The sequence below is a fragment of the Mustela nivalis genome (genome assembly GCF_964662115.1).
Source record: "Mustela nivalis genome assembly, chromosome: 20".
Classification (NCBI taxonomy): Eukaryota; Metazoa; Chordata; class Mammalia; order Carnivora; family Mustelidae; genus Mustela; species Mustela nivalis.
The window spans coordinates 6644014-6660206 of NC_139039.1; the positions used below are offsets into that span (position 1 = coordinate 6644014).

Below are 16193 nucleotides of genomic sequence, written 5' to 3' on the forward strand. Positions count from 1 at the left end.
ATGCTTAGGAAATAATAATATGTAATATCCTTCTTATAATGTTTTATTTCATTATATTAAGCTTATGCAAACCTCATAAAATGAGTTATAATATTTTATTCAGAATTTATACATTATAAGTTTGATCTCTTCCATATGTATTTGGAAATGTTCACATCTGAAGCCAAAGAGATCTTCAGCTTTCTTAAGGGAATATTTTTAAGTACTGATTTAATTGCTTTGGTGTGTATAAGGCAGTTTAGATTTCTTTATTTTGTTTCACTTTCTGTAAGTTAGGTTTTTAAAGAATTTTTTTTATCATTTAAGTTTTCTTTTTATCTTTAAAAAATTGGTAATGTAGTAGTGATATCACCATTTCTATTGCTCACCATTGCTATCAGTGATTTCTTATTGTTCTTAAGTTTTTTAATGAAATCATCAAATATAAAAACTAACATTCCTACAAAACTACTTACTAGTATATATAGATTTTGTTTGAATGTTGATAGTTACCCCATAAATGTTGTTTTTCTTGCCCATCCTCCAATCTAGGATCCTACACTCCATTGAGTTGTAATGTCTTTATTCTCTTCTGATATGTTACGGTATTATGGTCTTTCTGCGTGTTTCCTATACCTTGAAATCTTTCTTGTCTTTCCTGATACCTTTCTTGTATTGGAGAATACTATCCAGTTACCTTGCTGAACATACCTCAATATTTAAACAGAAAATCAAAAAGGAAACAATGGCTTTGAATGACCACACTGAACCAGGTGGACTTAGCAGATATCTTCAGAACAATTCATCCTCAAACAGCAGAGTACACATTCTTCTTCAGGGCACATGGAACATTCTCTAAAATAGACCATATACTGGGTCACAAATCAGGTTTCAAGTGGTACAAAACATCGAGATCATACAATGCATATTTTCAGACCATAGTGCTATAAAACTACTAGTCAACTACAAGAAAAAATTGGGGAAGACTACAAATAGACTACAAATAGATGGAGGTTAAAGAACATCCTACTGAAGAATGAGTGGGTTAACCAGGAAATTAAAGAAGAAATGAAGAAATACAATACAATACAATACAATACAATAAAGAAGAAATACATGGAAGCAAATGGAAATGAAAACACAACAGTCTGAAACTTTTAGGATACAGCAAAAGCAGTCAAAAGAGGGAGAAATGTAGCAATACAGGCTTTCCTTAAAAAAAGGAACAGTCTCAAATATATCATCGAACCTACACCTAAAGGAAAATGAAAAGAATAACAAATAAATCCAAAGTCAGCTGAAGGAGGGTAATAATAAAGATTAGAGCAGATATCAATGATATGTAAACAAACAAACAAACAAAAGTCCAGAATGGATCAGTAATCTAGGAGCTGGTTCTTGAAATAATTAATAAAATTGATAAACCTCTAATCAGATTTATAAAAAAGAAAATAGAAAGGAAGGACCCAAATAAATAAAATCATGAATAAAAGAGAAGAGATCACAACCCACAACAAAGAAATACAATCATAAGAGAATATTGTGAAAAATCTTCCAAAAATTGCATAATTGGAAAGAAATAGGTTAGTTATTATAAATATATAAATTACCAAAATTGAAAAAGGATGAAAAGAAAATTTGAACAGTTGCATAACCAGCAAAAAAATTGAAACAGTAATCAAAAATCTCCCAACAGGGGGCGCCTGGGTGGCTCAGTGGTTAAACTGCCTTCCACTCAGGTCATGATCTCAGGGTCCTGGGATCAAGGCCCGCATTGGGCTCTCGGCGGGGAGCCTGCTTCCCCTCTCTCTCTGCCCACTTGTGATCTCTCCGTCTCTCTCTGTCAAATAAATAAATAAAACTGTTTATAAAAAAAAAAATCTCCCAACAGGGTTCAGGGCCAGATGGCCTCCCAGCAGAATTCTGCCAAACATTTAAAGAAACAATAATACCTATTCTTCAGAAACTTTTTCAAAAGTGGATGGAAGGAAAACTTCCAAATTCACCCTATGATACCAGCATTTCCTTGATCCCCAAATCAGACAAAGACCTGCAACAAAAAGAATTACAGACCAATATCCCTGATGAACATAGATGCCAAAATTCTCCTCAAGATACTAGCTAATAAGCCAAAGTTGGTGGCATCACAATTCCGGACATCAAGCTCTATGACAAAGCTGTCATCATCAAGACAGCATGGTACTGGCACAAAAAAAGACACATAGATCAATGGAACAGAATAGAGAGCCCAGAAATAGCCCCTCAACTCTATGGTCAACTAATCTTCGACAAAGCAGGGAAGAATGTCCAATGGAAAAAAGACAGCCCCTTCAATAAATGGTGTTGGGAAAATTGGACAGCCACATGCAGAAAAATGAAATTGGACCATTTCCTTACACCACACACAAAAATAGACTCAAAATGGATGAAGGACCTCAATGTGCGAAAGGAATCCATTAAAATCCTTGAGGAGAACACAGACAGCAACCTCTTTGACCTCAGCCACAGCAAAATCTTCCTAGGAACATCGCCAAAGGCAAGGGAAGCAAGGGCAAAAATGAACTGTTGGGATTTCATCAAGATCAAAAGCTTTTGCACAGCAAAGGAAACAGTTAACAAAATCAAAAGACAACTGACAGAATGGGAGAAGATATTTGCAAACGACATATCAGATAAAGGACTAGTGTCCAGAATCTATAAAGAACTTAGCAAACTCAACACCCAAAGAACAAATAATCCAATCAAGAAATGGGCAGTGGACATGAACAGACATTTCTGCAAAGAAGACACCCAGATGGCCAACAGACACATGAAAAAGTGCTCCATATCACTCGGCATCAGGGAAATACAAATCAAAACCACAATGAGATATCACCTCACACCAGTCAGAATGGCTAAAATCAACAAGTCAGGAAATGACAGATGCTGGCGAGGATGCGGAGAAAGGGGAACCCTCCTACACTGTTGGTGGGAATGCAAGCTGGTGCAACCACTCTGGAAAACAGCATGGAGGTTCCTTAAAATGTTGAAAATATAACTGCCCTATGACCCAGCAATTGCACTATTGGGTATTTACCCTAAAGATACAAACGTAGTGATCCAAAGGGGCACATGCACCTGAATGTTTATAGCAGCAATGTCCACAATAGCCAAACTATGGAAAGAACCTAGATGTCCATCAACAGATGAATGGATCAAGAAGATGTGGTATATATACACAATGGAATACTATGCAGCCATCAAAAGAAATGAAATCTTGCCATTTGCGACAACATGGATGGAACTAGAGCGTATCATGCTTAGCGAAATAAGTCAAGCAGAGAAAGACAACTATCATATGATCTCCCTGATATGAGGAAGTGGTGATGCAACATGGGGGCTTAAGTGGGTAGGAGAAGAATAAATGAAACAAGATGGGATTGGGAGGGAGACACACCATAAGTGACTCTTAATCTCACAAAACAAACTGAGGGCTGCTGGGGGGAGGGGGGTTGGGAGAAGGGGGTGGGCTTATGGACATTAGGGAGGGTTTGTGCTTTGGTGAGTGCTGTGAAGTGTGTAAACCTGGCGATTCACAGACCAGTACCCCTGGGGATAAAAATATATGTTTATAAAAAATAAAAAATTAAAAAAAAAACTGCAAAAAAAAATCTATCCAAATCATCAAGGAAGAATTCACATTTCCACTCTTTGTAGATGACATGATACTCTGTAGACTCCACCAAAAGAATCTACCAAAAGAGAGGACTCCACCAAAAATTTGCTGGAACTGATACACAAATTCAGTAAAGTTACAGACTACAAAATTAACACAAGAAATATGTTGCATTTCTGTACACTAATAATGAAGCTACAGAAAGAGAAATCACGGAATCAATTCCATTTACAATAGCACCAAAAATCATAAAATAGCTTTGAATAAATGTAACTTTATTTACAGAGATAACTGTTCTAGAACAGTTATCTCTGTAAAAACAGAGAACTATTTATTTACAGAGAAAAGATCTGTGTTCTGAAAACTATAGAACACTTATGAAAGATAGTGAAGAGGAATGGGAAAACACTCCATGCTCATGGATTGGAAAAACAAATATTGTTAAAACTTCTATACTACCCAAAGCTATGTATACATTTATTACAATCAGCATCCCAACACCACCAGATCAAATAATCCTAAAATATGGGTGGAACCACAAAAGACCCTGAATAGACAAAGCAAACTTCAAAAAGAAAAGCAGAGCTGTAGGCATCACAATTCCTCATTTCAAAGTATAATAACAAAGCTCTAGTCATCAAGACAGTATGGTACTGCCACAGAAACAGACACATAGATGAATGGAACAGAATAGAAAACCCAGTAATGTATCCTCAATGCTATAGTGAACTAATCATAAACAAATCAGTAAAGAATATCCTATCAAAAAAAAGATGGTCTCTTCAACAAATCATGTTGGGCAAACTGGATAGCAAAACTCAAAAGAATGAGACTGGACCACTTTCTATACCATCCATAAAATTAAATTCAGAATTTGTGAAAGACCCAAATGTGAGACAGGAAACCATCAAAATCATAGAGGGGCACACAGGCAACAACCTATTTGACATTGGCTGTAGCAACTTTTTACTGGATACATCTCTGGAGGGAGGCAAGGGAAACAAAAGCAAAAATTAACCATTTGGACTTCACCAAGATAAAAAAAACCTTCTGTGTAGTAAAAGAAACATTAAAAAAACCTTAAAGGCAACCTATGGAATGGAAGATATTTTCAAGTAACATATCTGATAAAAAGTTAGTATCCAAAATATGTAAAAATATATCAAACTCAACAACCAAAAAACAAATAATCCTGTTAAGAAATGGTCAGGAGACATGAATAGACATCTTCCCAAAGAAGATCTGCAGATGGCTAACAAACAGATAAAAAGATGCTAAATATCACTCATCACCAGAGAAATAGAAATCAAAATCATGATATCACCTTACACCTGTCAGAATGCCTAAAATTAACAACACAGGAAGCAACAGGTATTGGTGAGGAAGTGGAGAAAAGACAAAACTCTCACACCATTGGTGGCAAACTGTAAGAGACTATTAACTTTAGAGAACAAACTCAATGTTGATGGGTGGGAGGATGGGCTATATTGGGGTTAGGTATTAAGAAGGAAACTTAACTGTGATGAGCACTGACTGCTATATATAATTGATGAATCACTAAATTCTACTCTTGAAACAAATATTACAGAGTATGTTAACCAACTAGAATTTAAACCAAAACTTGAAACTTACAGAGATAAAAAAAAATTTAAAAATATTGGCATACTGTCTTGCATGGAACACTGCGTGTTAAATGCAAACAATGAATCATGGAACACTACATCAAAAACTAATGACTAACATAACATAAAAATATATTGGCAAAAATGTTTTAATAGTCAATTATTAGCCTTTCATTATCTTGTAGGATATGTATTTTGGCCTCATTTATGCTTGATATTGGTAATTTATATCATCTCTCAATTTTCTTGATAGTACTTATAAGGGTATCAATTATACTCATCTTTTCAAAGAATCTTTATTTTTATTACTTTATTTTTATGTTTATTTCCTAATTTATTGCTTCCTTTTTTAAATTTTTTTTTTCAGTGATCCAAAATTCATTGTTTATGTGCCATACCTAGTGCTCCATGTAATATGTGCCCTCCATAATACCCACCACCAGGCTCACCCCACCTCCAACCCCTCCTTCCAAAACCCTTTTTGTTTCTCAGAGTCCACAGTCTCTCATGGCTGTCTCTCCCTCCGATTTCCCCCAACTCAATTCTCTCCATCTCCAAATGTCTTCTGTGTTATTCATTATGCTCCACAAGTAAGTGCAACCATTATGAGAATTGACTCTCTCTGCTTGACTTATTTCACTCAGCAAAATCTTTTCCAGTCCCATCCATGTTGATACAAAAGTTGGATATTCAACCTTTCTGCTGGAAGCATAATACTCCATTGTATACATGGACCATATCTTCTTTATTCATTTGTCTATTGAAGGGCATCTTGGCTCTTTCCACAGTTTGGTGACTGTGACCATTGCTACTATGAACATTAGGGTAGAGATGGCCCTTCTTTTAGCTATATCTGTATCTTTGGTGGTAAATACCCAGTAGTGCAATTTCAGGGTCATAGGGAAGCTCTATTTTTAATTTCTTTTTATTTTTTTTTAATATTTTATTTATTTATTTGAGAGAGAGACAGTGAGAGAGAGCATGAGCGAGGAGAAGGTCAGAGAGAGAAGCAGACTCCCCATGGAGCTGGGAGCCTGATGAGGGACTCGATCCCAGGAATCTAGGATCATGACCTGAGCCGAAGGCAGTTGTCCAACCAACTGAGCCACCCAGGCGTCCCTCTATTTTTAATTTCTTAAAGAATCTCCACACTGTTTTCCAAAGTGGCTGCACCAACTTGCACCCCCCCCCCACAACAGTGTAAGAGGATTCTCCTTCATCCACATCTTCTCCAACATGCTGTTTACTGTCTTGTTAATTTTGGCCATTCTAACTGATGTAAGGTGGTATCTCAATGTGGTTTTTATTTGAATCTCCCTGATGGCTAATGATGATGAACATATTTCCATGTGTTAGCCATTTGTATGTCTTCATTGGAGAAGTGTCTGTTCATGTCTTCTGCCCATTTTTTTGACATGATTATCTGTTCTGTGCTTTGAGTTTGAGGAATTCTTTATAGATCTTGGATATCAGCCCTTTGTCTGTAGTTTGACTTGTGAATATTTTCTCCCATTCTCTGGGTTGCCTCTTTGTTTTGTTGACTGTTTCCTTTGCTGTGCAGAAGCTTTTGATCTTGACAAAGTCCCAAAAGTTCATTTTTGCTTTTGTTTCCTTTGCCTTTGGAAACATATCTTGAAAGAAGTTACTGTAGCTAATGTCAAAGAAGTTACTGCCTATATTCTCTAGGACTCTGATGGATTCATGCCTCATGTTGAGGTCTTTTATCCATTTTGAGTTTATATTTGTGTAAGAGAATGGTTAAATTTTATTCTTCTATTCATAGCTATCCAATTTCCCCAGTACCATTTATTGAAGAGACTATCTTTTTTTCCCCAATGGATATGTTTTCCTGCTTTGTCAAACATTAGTTGACCATAGAGTTGTGGGTCCATATCTGGGCTCTCAACTCTATTCCACTGGTCTATGTGTCTGTTTTGTGCCAGTACCATGCTGTCTTGGTGATCACAGCTTTGTAGTGAAGCTTGAAATCCAGCAATGTGATGCTCCCAGCTTTTTCTTTTTCAACACTTCCTTAACAATTCAGGGTCTTTCCTGGTTCCATGCAAATTTTAGGATTGTTCCAGCACTTTGAAAAATGCTGGTGGAATTTTGATCAGGATGGCATTGAAAGTGTAGATTGCTTCTGGGCAGTATAGACATTTTAAGTGTTTATTCTTCTGACCCATGAGCATGGAATGCTTTTCTGTCTTTTTATGTCTTATTCAATTTCTTTAATGAATGTTCCATAGTTACTTGAGTACAGATCCTTTACCTTTTTGGTTAGGTTGTTCCCAGATGTTATGGTTCTTGGTGCTATAGTAAATGGAATCGATTCTCTCATTTACCTTTCTGTATTTTCAATCTTCATGTGTAAAAAAGCAACTGACTTCTGTACATTGATTTTGTACCCTGCCACATTACTGAATTACTGAATGAATTCTAGTAGTTTGGGGGTGGAGTCTTTTGGGCTTTCCATATTAAGTATCATGTCATCTGTAAAGAGAGAGAGTTTGACTTCTTCTTTGCCAATCTGAATACACTTTAGTTCTCTTTGTTGTCTAATTGCTGTTGCTAGGACTTCTAATACTATGTTGAACAACAGTGGTGAGAGTGGGCATCCTTGTGTTCCTGATCTCAGAAGGAAGGCTGTCAACTTTTTCCCATTGAGGATGATATTCAATGTCGTTTTTTCATAGATAGATTTTATGAAGTTGAGGAATGTTCCCTCTACCCCTATACTTTGAAGCATTTTAATCAGGAACAGATGCTGGATTTTGTCAGGTGCTTTTTCTGCATCAATTGAGAAGACCATCTGGTTCTTCTCTCTTCTCTTATTGATTTGTTCTATCACAAATTGTTCTATCACAAATTGATTGATTTGCAAATGTTGAACCACCCTTGCATCCTATAGATAAATCCCACCTGGTCAGGGTGTATAATCTTTTTAATGTACAGTTGGATCTTATTAACTAGGGTCTTGTTGAGAATCTTGGCATACATATTCATCAGGGATATTTGTCTAACATTCTCCTTTTTGGTGGGGTCTTTGCCTGGTTTGGGGATCAGGGTAATGCTGACTTCATAGAAAGAGTATGAAAGTTTTCCTTCTGTTTCAATGTTTTGAAATAGCTTCAGGAGAATAGGTATTATTTCTTCTTTTAATGTTTGGTAGATTTCCCCAGGGAATCCATCAGGTCCTGAGCTCTTGTATTTTGGGAGGTTTTTGATCACTGCTTCAATCTTGTTACTAGATATTGGTCTATTCAGGTTGTCAATTTCTTCCTGACTCAGTTTTGGAAGTTTGTAGGTTTTCAGGAATGCACCTCTTTTATCTAGGTTGCTTAACTTATTGGCATATAACTGTTGATAATAATTTCTGATGATTGTTTCTATTTCCTTGGTTCTGTGATCTCTCCCTTTTCATTCATAATTTTGTTAATTTGGGTCTTCTCTCCTTTTTTTGGATTAGTTTGGTCAGTGGTTTTTCAAACTTATTGATTCTTCAAAAAAAAAAAAAACAGCTTCTCATTTCGTTGATATGTTCTACTGTATCCCTAGTTTCTATCTCATTCATCTCTGCTCTAATCTTTATTAGATTCTTGTGTGGGGGTTGGCTTAGTTTGTTGTTTCTCCAGTTCTTTGAGGTCTATAGAGAGCTGCTGTATTCATAATTTTTCCATTTTTTTGAGAGAGGCTTGAATGGCTATATATTTCCCCCTTAGTACTGCCTTTGCTGTATCCCATAGGTTTGGGGCTGATGTGTTTTCATTCTCATTGGTTTTTATGAATTTTTTAAGTTCTTCCTTGATTTCCTGATTGACCCAAACATTCTTGAGTAGGACAGTCTTTAGCTTCCAAGTGTTTGTGTTCCGTCCAAACTTTGTCTTGTGATTGAGTTCCAGTTTCAAAGCATTGCAGTCTAAGAATAATCAGGGAATAATATCAATCTTTTGGTATCAGTTGAGTCCTTTTTGTGACCTAGTATGTGGCCTATTCTGGAGAAAGTTCCATGTGTGCTTGAGAAAAATGAGTATTCTGTTGTTTTAGGGTGGAATGTTCTGTATATATCTATGAGGCCCATCTGGTCCAATGTGTCATTCAGTGCTCTTGTTTCTTTATTGATTTCATGCTTGGATGATCTATTACTGAGAGTGGTGTGTTAAAATCCCCTAAAAGTAATGTATTCATATTGATATGACTCTTTTTCTTGGTTAACAGTTGTCTTATGTAGTTGGTTGCTCTTATATTGGGGGCATAAATATTTACAAACTGATAGAGGAAAAGGATCAGGAGGAGGCCTGGAACAAACAGCTTAGAAGCCATGAAAACAGAATCATGGAAATTAAATGATGACATGAAATGTTCCAATATCAGAATTACTTGGATCCCTGAAGGTGAGGAGAAAGAAAGAAGACTAGAGGATATAGTTGAACAAATTCTCCATGAAAGTTTTCCCAATCTGGGGAACAGAACAAGCATTCGTGTCCTAGAGGTAGAAAGAACACCCCCATGATGAATGAATCTAGAAAGACTTCAAGGCACTTGATTTAAGACTGTCAAATCATAATTTTAGACAAGAACTTTTGAGAGCAACTCTGAGGAAGAGATTCCTTACATACAGAGGAAGGTCCATCAGAATAATGTCAGACCTGCCCACAGAAACATGGAAAGCCAGAAAGGGCTGGCAAGACATGTTCAGGGCACTAAATGAGAAGAACATGCAGTCAAGAATACTTTATCCAGCAAGGCTGACATTCAAAATGGATACAGAGATAAAGAGCTTCCAAGAATGGCAAGGTTTAAAAGAGTATACAGCCACCAAGCCAGCACTACAAGAAATATTAAGGGGGGTTCTATAAGAAAGAGAAAAAAAAAGAGTATCATTGGACAGAAATTTACAGAGACCATCTATAGAAACAAAAACTTCACAGTCAACATGATGTCAATAAAAACGTATTTTTCAATAATCACTCTCAACGTGAATGGCCTAAATACTCCCATAAAATGGCACAGGGTTGCAGATTGGATAAAATGACAGGACCTGTCCATATGTTGTCTACAAGAGACCCATTTTGAACTTAAGGATACATCCAGACTGAAAGTGAAGGGATATAGGAGCATCTTTCATGCCAATAGGCCTCAAAAGAAAGCTGGAGTAGTGATTCTCATATCAGATAAATTAGATTTTAAACTAAAGACTGTAGTCAGACATAAAGTCTGTCCACTACCTCATTCCTAAAGGGTCTATCCACCAGGAAGATCTAACAATTTATTGCTTTCTCATCTTTTCTTTGTTATTTCATCCCTTTTAGTTTCTTTCATTTGAAGATCACTGATTTTATGCATTTTTAAAATTTTATAGTATATACACTGTTAAAATATATTTCTAGTCAATGAGTAACTGTCTAGTACAAGGGCTTTTGTTTGTTTTTAGCAACTCAAGCTTTGATAAGTCTGATTTGTATCATCATTTCAGTTTTTCTAAATCATTTTCTAATTTGTGTGTGTGTATGTCTGTGTCTGTGTCTGTGTATGTGACCCTTGGGTAATTTAGAATTGTACTGGTTAGATTAAAAATATTTGGGGATTTTCAAGTTATATTTTAGTTGCTCATATCTACGGTTTTTTTTTCCATATTGGTAAAAGAGCATAATCTGAATGATGTAAAATTTTGGAAATCTATTGTGACTTCCCTTGTGGCCCAGTATATGGTCAATTTTGTAAATGGTCCACATGCATTTGGAAAGGATTTATTACATTCTGCCCTTGTTAGATGCAGTACTCTTTGTATATTAATGAGTCAAATATTTTAACTGCATTGTTCAGATCTTCTATATTTATTACATTTCCTCTCATTGTATCAGTTGTTAAAAGAATTATCTTAATATCTGGAACTAGGATTGTGGGTTTCTTAAATTTTCCTTTTAATCATGTCCATTTTGTTTTCCATATTTTGGTGATGTGTATTTTTTCCTACTGTTTAAGCATTGTTATGTCTTACCTATATATTGAGAATTTTTAACTTGTGAAATAGAACATGTGTTAATTAAGTTCCCAAATAAGAATTTATGTCCTCTCACCTGGGTGGCTCAGTTGGTTAAGTATCTGCCTTTGGCTCAGGTCATGATTCCAGGATCATTGGGATCCATGATCCCAATGCAGGGCTCCTTGCTCAATGGGGAGCATGCTTCTCCTTCAGCCTGCAGCTCCCCTTGCTTGTATTCTCTCTCTTTCACTCTCTCTGACAAATAAATAAAATCTTAAGAAAAAAGATCTTAAGTCTTCTCAAGAATTTGCTAGTTTCAAAGGACTTTTTTTTCTCCTTGCTTTTACATAATTTCATCTTATTTATCAAAACTTTTAAATTCTTATGCCACATAATTTTTAATATTTTATAATTGGGATTTCTGGGTTTTGTTCTGTAGAAATATTTAAGCATTTTGACTTTTAAATATTTATTTATTTATTTGATTTTTTTTTTTAACCAACTATGTGACAAGAGGTTTTGTGATTCCCTCTGTGTCATAAAAAATGACTGCTATTTTCTCTGTTTCTGGCTGAAAAAAAAAATCCCATTATACTAAGGAGGAATCTATGAAGAAGTTATTTTAGGACTTTTTGATTTCAATTGTTTCTGCTTGAGAGTGTCTTTAAAGGATCAACAATTGAGAACCTATTTCAGAAACCTATGATTTTCATTGTTTCTTTTATTATAAATATTATTATCTTCATATTAATATGCTTTATATTGTCTGACAAATGCCGTGGTTTACCTACCTGGTGTAAGCAAGATATACGCACCATAAAAAATTGCTATCACTCACTCACATTTTTTTTAAATCACTTAAAATTATTTTTCAGTATGATTATATGGGATCAGAAGTGATGGCTGTAACACAGAAAATTATCCAAATTATTGGTCTTGTCAACACTGTAAGTCTTAAGTTTTTTACATTTATAGTTTTATGAAAAATCACTGAAACTTATTTCTATCATGACAAATTAATGACTTAAAAATCTTCAGTTATTAATATCCAGAATAATAAGCTGAACTTATTCTTTATTTTTATGTAATTTTGAACTAATGACTAATGTTATTTGAACAAGTATGCCATAAATCTTATTTTAGATGTTTACCCAGTTCAAACTGACTGTGATGCTGTCCTCCTTGGAATTGTGGTCAGATAAAAACAAAATTTCTACCAACGGGGATGCTGGTGATTTATTACAAAGACTTTTCATATGGAAACAGGACTATCTTATCCTACGGCCCCATGACATAACATTCTTACTTATGTAAGCACAATGTTCTACATTAAAAAAGAGATATCAAATAATTTCAATAATTTGATAATTTAATACATTTATTGTGTTCTTCAATTTCTGTAGGCCCCTCTGAAAATTTTAAATAAACATAGCTGTTGCCATGAGAGCAATAGTATAGTTGAGAATATGCTAAAAATAAAAACAACATAAAGAAATTATATAAAAATATATTTTAGAATATAATTTATGTAAGATTTGCCTTTCATAAACTTTCATGATGTTAACTATACTATAGAATACATATAAGCTTTAGCTTCTTAATAATGTCAAAATTGTCACTATTCAGTTACTATGACCTATATTATGTTAATAATTTTTTGTCTACTCTTTGACTAAAGAAGATATTTTTGGTAATAATTTAAGAAAATGCTTACATTTTAGATAGGCAAGACTTCTTATTACACAAGTTAAAAACTCCTTTGTTTAACTTTTAGTAACCAAAAGAATGCATGCAGTACAAAGAAAACTGAGGAAAATTCAAGATAGTAAAATTTTATCAAGTCTAGGAATTAGGTGAGGAGAGAAAATTGGATTTAAAATGAATTTTAGGAGTGCCTGGGTGGCTCAGTTGGTTACGTGTCCAACTTAGGATTCAGCTCTTGTCATGATCTCAGGGCTCTGATACGGAGGCCCCACAATGCACTCAGAGATGACTCTGCTTGAGATTCCCTTCTTCTCCCTCTCCCTCAGCTCCTCTCCACCCTCAAATAAATAAATAAATATTTAACTAAAAAAATAAATTATAGTTTTTAATGATTTGACCATTTTGTAAATATATTAGATAATATCCAGATCAAAAATTGGTTTGTTTGAAAAATCATTTTAAATATATAGGAGATTTAATTTAAAAGTAAGCTAGTAAATTGTTCTGAATAATTATGGCAATAAAAAAGGCTATACTATAATGATGTAGTTACAGGAAACATCCTGCATATTTGGGAACAACATTTCCTGGCACAATATGCAATAAAAGCTATGATGCAGATATTGCTATGGTATGTAATTTTTATCCTTCTTTACTATTTTTATTTATATTTTATATTTATATTTTTATAATATATATTTGTTATTTTATATTTAATTATTATATATATATTTATATTTTATATTATTATATATTATATAATTATAATTAGATATATTACATATATATTATATATATTATTTTCTATATTTTATTTTATATTCTTTTACATAGCTAAATAGTATAAAATAAAAGTAGTGAATATTAACCTGACATTTTCCTCTATATTATTTTGTTGGGACAGAATTATTTTAATCTCAGAAAGTTTATTTAATTATAAGTTATAACATAAAGCCAAAGTGTAACATACATTAATATACTTATTCACCAAGTAGGCAAAATGACTAACGTTTATATCAGATTTTCTAAGCCATAGAATAAAGAGCATGTCTACTTTAAAGAACAAAAATCATGAATTTGTGCTTCCATTTTATGTGTACTTTATGCAGTTGTTACAAATGTATGTATCCATTAACCATCATTGTTCTGCATTGTCCTTCTTATTTATGCATCATTTCAGTACTATTTTGAACAGCTTTTAAAAAGATGCATATATGTTGAATCATATAGCTCCACTTTTTCGTTTAAAATTTATATGTTACCAAGAAATACACATTCACTTATCATAAATATAAGTGGTTTTACAGGACTATTACTGAAAAACAAACAAACAAACAAACAAACTGAATCCCCCTTGCATAAACTACACTCCTTGAATTATTTTTTTTAATTTTTAAAATTGTTCTTCCTGGCTTATACTTTCACTTTTTTTTCCTTATAAATAAGTTTTACTGGAGTATATAATATATGAAGAACATGGAAAAGATCATAGATATATAGGAGAATAAATTTTGACTAAGTCAATATGTAGACATGAACCTCACAGAGACCAAGAAATAGAATATTTCAGCATTTCAGAAGACCACTGTGAATCATATATCTTGTTCCACTGACTATCCATACCAAAGAAAACCACTTTCCTGACACTTCACATCCTTGGTTAGTTTGGCCTCTTTTTGAACGTTATGTAACTTAAATAATGCAGTGTGTATTCTTATGTCTGCCATTTATTTGTTCAAAATTATGTCTGTGAAAATTATCCTGTTTATATGTGTAGGAATAGTTTATGCATTTTTTACTCCATATTTCTAAATAATATCCCCATGAAATTTCTTGCATTTTCAAATTTAGACATCTGTTGACTTCTTATCATTGAAATCAGAATTTAAGACCCTAATAGTTCATCATACTTACATGCCACTTCTTCCATTCTTCCTCTATAATCATATAACTTATTAGAATTTTGTTTTATTCTTTGATGGGCCAAATAATGAACTAAACTTAAATTGTCTTCATTGCATAACTTTTGTCTCTTCCCAAATTTGTAATTGTTATCATATTGCTTTTGCCCAATTTTTCTAATAAAATTAAAAATTTTCTCTACTTCTCTACATGTTTCAAAAAAATCCTCTTTTTAACCCTAGGGACGTATATTTATTCCCCAATCTCTATTAGACTTTTTGCATAGGTGTTTACAAATTTTCTATTGTGTCTTTTTTGGGACATGTGTATTCTTTTTTTCATGACTGGCTTACTCATTTTGGGAGTCTATATGCCTATATAATTTACTTAAAAAATAGATGTGTATTAAATTGTTTGAGAGTGACATGATTGAAAATATATTTAATTATTTCAAATATTGCTTGGTTAATTTTACTTTTAAAATAATTGTACTTTGGAATTTTAAAGGACTTTTCTTTTGTCTTTTATCATTTCTTTAGGAATTTAATGCTATTCTTATTCTCATTCATTTGTGTGTGTTTTATTTGTTTTCTCTATGGAAACATTTAAATCTTTTGATCCTTACATGGTGTTGTTTTTCACCATCCAGTATGGCAGTTGTACTGAAGACCTTTCAATCTGGATACTATTTATTTCTGATCTGAGAAATTTTACTATATTACATTTAATCATTTGCTTCCCTTTTCTCTCTGGAGCTTTGTTAATTAAAGCATGTTGACTCATCATCTAATTTATTTTATCTTATTTAATTTTTCTTTTATTTCTACATCTTCTAATATTTCTTTATATTTTCACTTTGGAGCAATCACCTAAATGTTCTCATATCCACTTCACACTAATCCTCTTCTCTGGTCTATCACACAAGGAACTATATACATTCCCTGGGCATCTTTGCTTTGATGCTTTTGAGTATATTCAGCAAATATGGATGATTGGATGGTGGCAGTGAAATATTTTAGTATCTCTACATACTGACCCTGCTTAGAACAATGTCTTAAAACTATTGCTTCCTGTTCCTGTGAAACTGCTCTCCCTTCTGTTATTTAGCTCTTGCTGAATAGCACAATCTAATAGTTTTTAATTCATTCATCCTGTTCTGGTGTTGTTAGCAACATTCTGCTTTTCTAATCTTAGAGTTGCCTCTCACTTCTCTGGTGTAAAGATCTTGTAATAATTTCATTTGAATTGGATGCCTTATGATGACACCTATTCACTTTAAGCTCTACCTTAAGGATTAGAAAACATTATAAAGAAAGAGGTAGTACATGTTTTAGGCTTTGTAGAC

At 33.7% G+C, this 16193-nt stretch overlaps 1 protein-coding gene across 5 annotated transcripts in view; it reads left to right on the plus strand.

Moving 5' to 3' along the window:
• The window catches only part of ADAM18 (ADAM metallopeptidase domain 18), a 202947-nt gene that overhangs the window by 31441 nt on the left and 155313 nt on the right, over positions 1–16193 (plus strand). For 4 of the 5 annotated variants that reach the window (XM_082715332.1, XM_082715335.1, XM_082715333.1 and 1 more), the window contains 3 exons: positions 12118–12189; positions 12386–12552; positions 13496–13577. In XM_082715332.1, the coding sequence (XP_082571458.1) occupies positions 12118–12189; positions 12386–12552; positions 13496–13577 (321 nt within the window). The remainder of the gene's footprint in view (positions 1–12117; positions 12190–12385; positions 12553–13495; positions 13578–16193) is intronic. The other variant, XM_082715336.1, reaches the window with a different exon arrangement.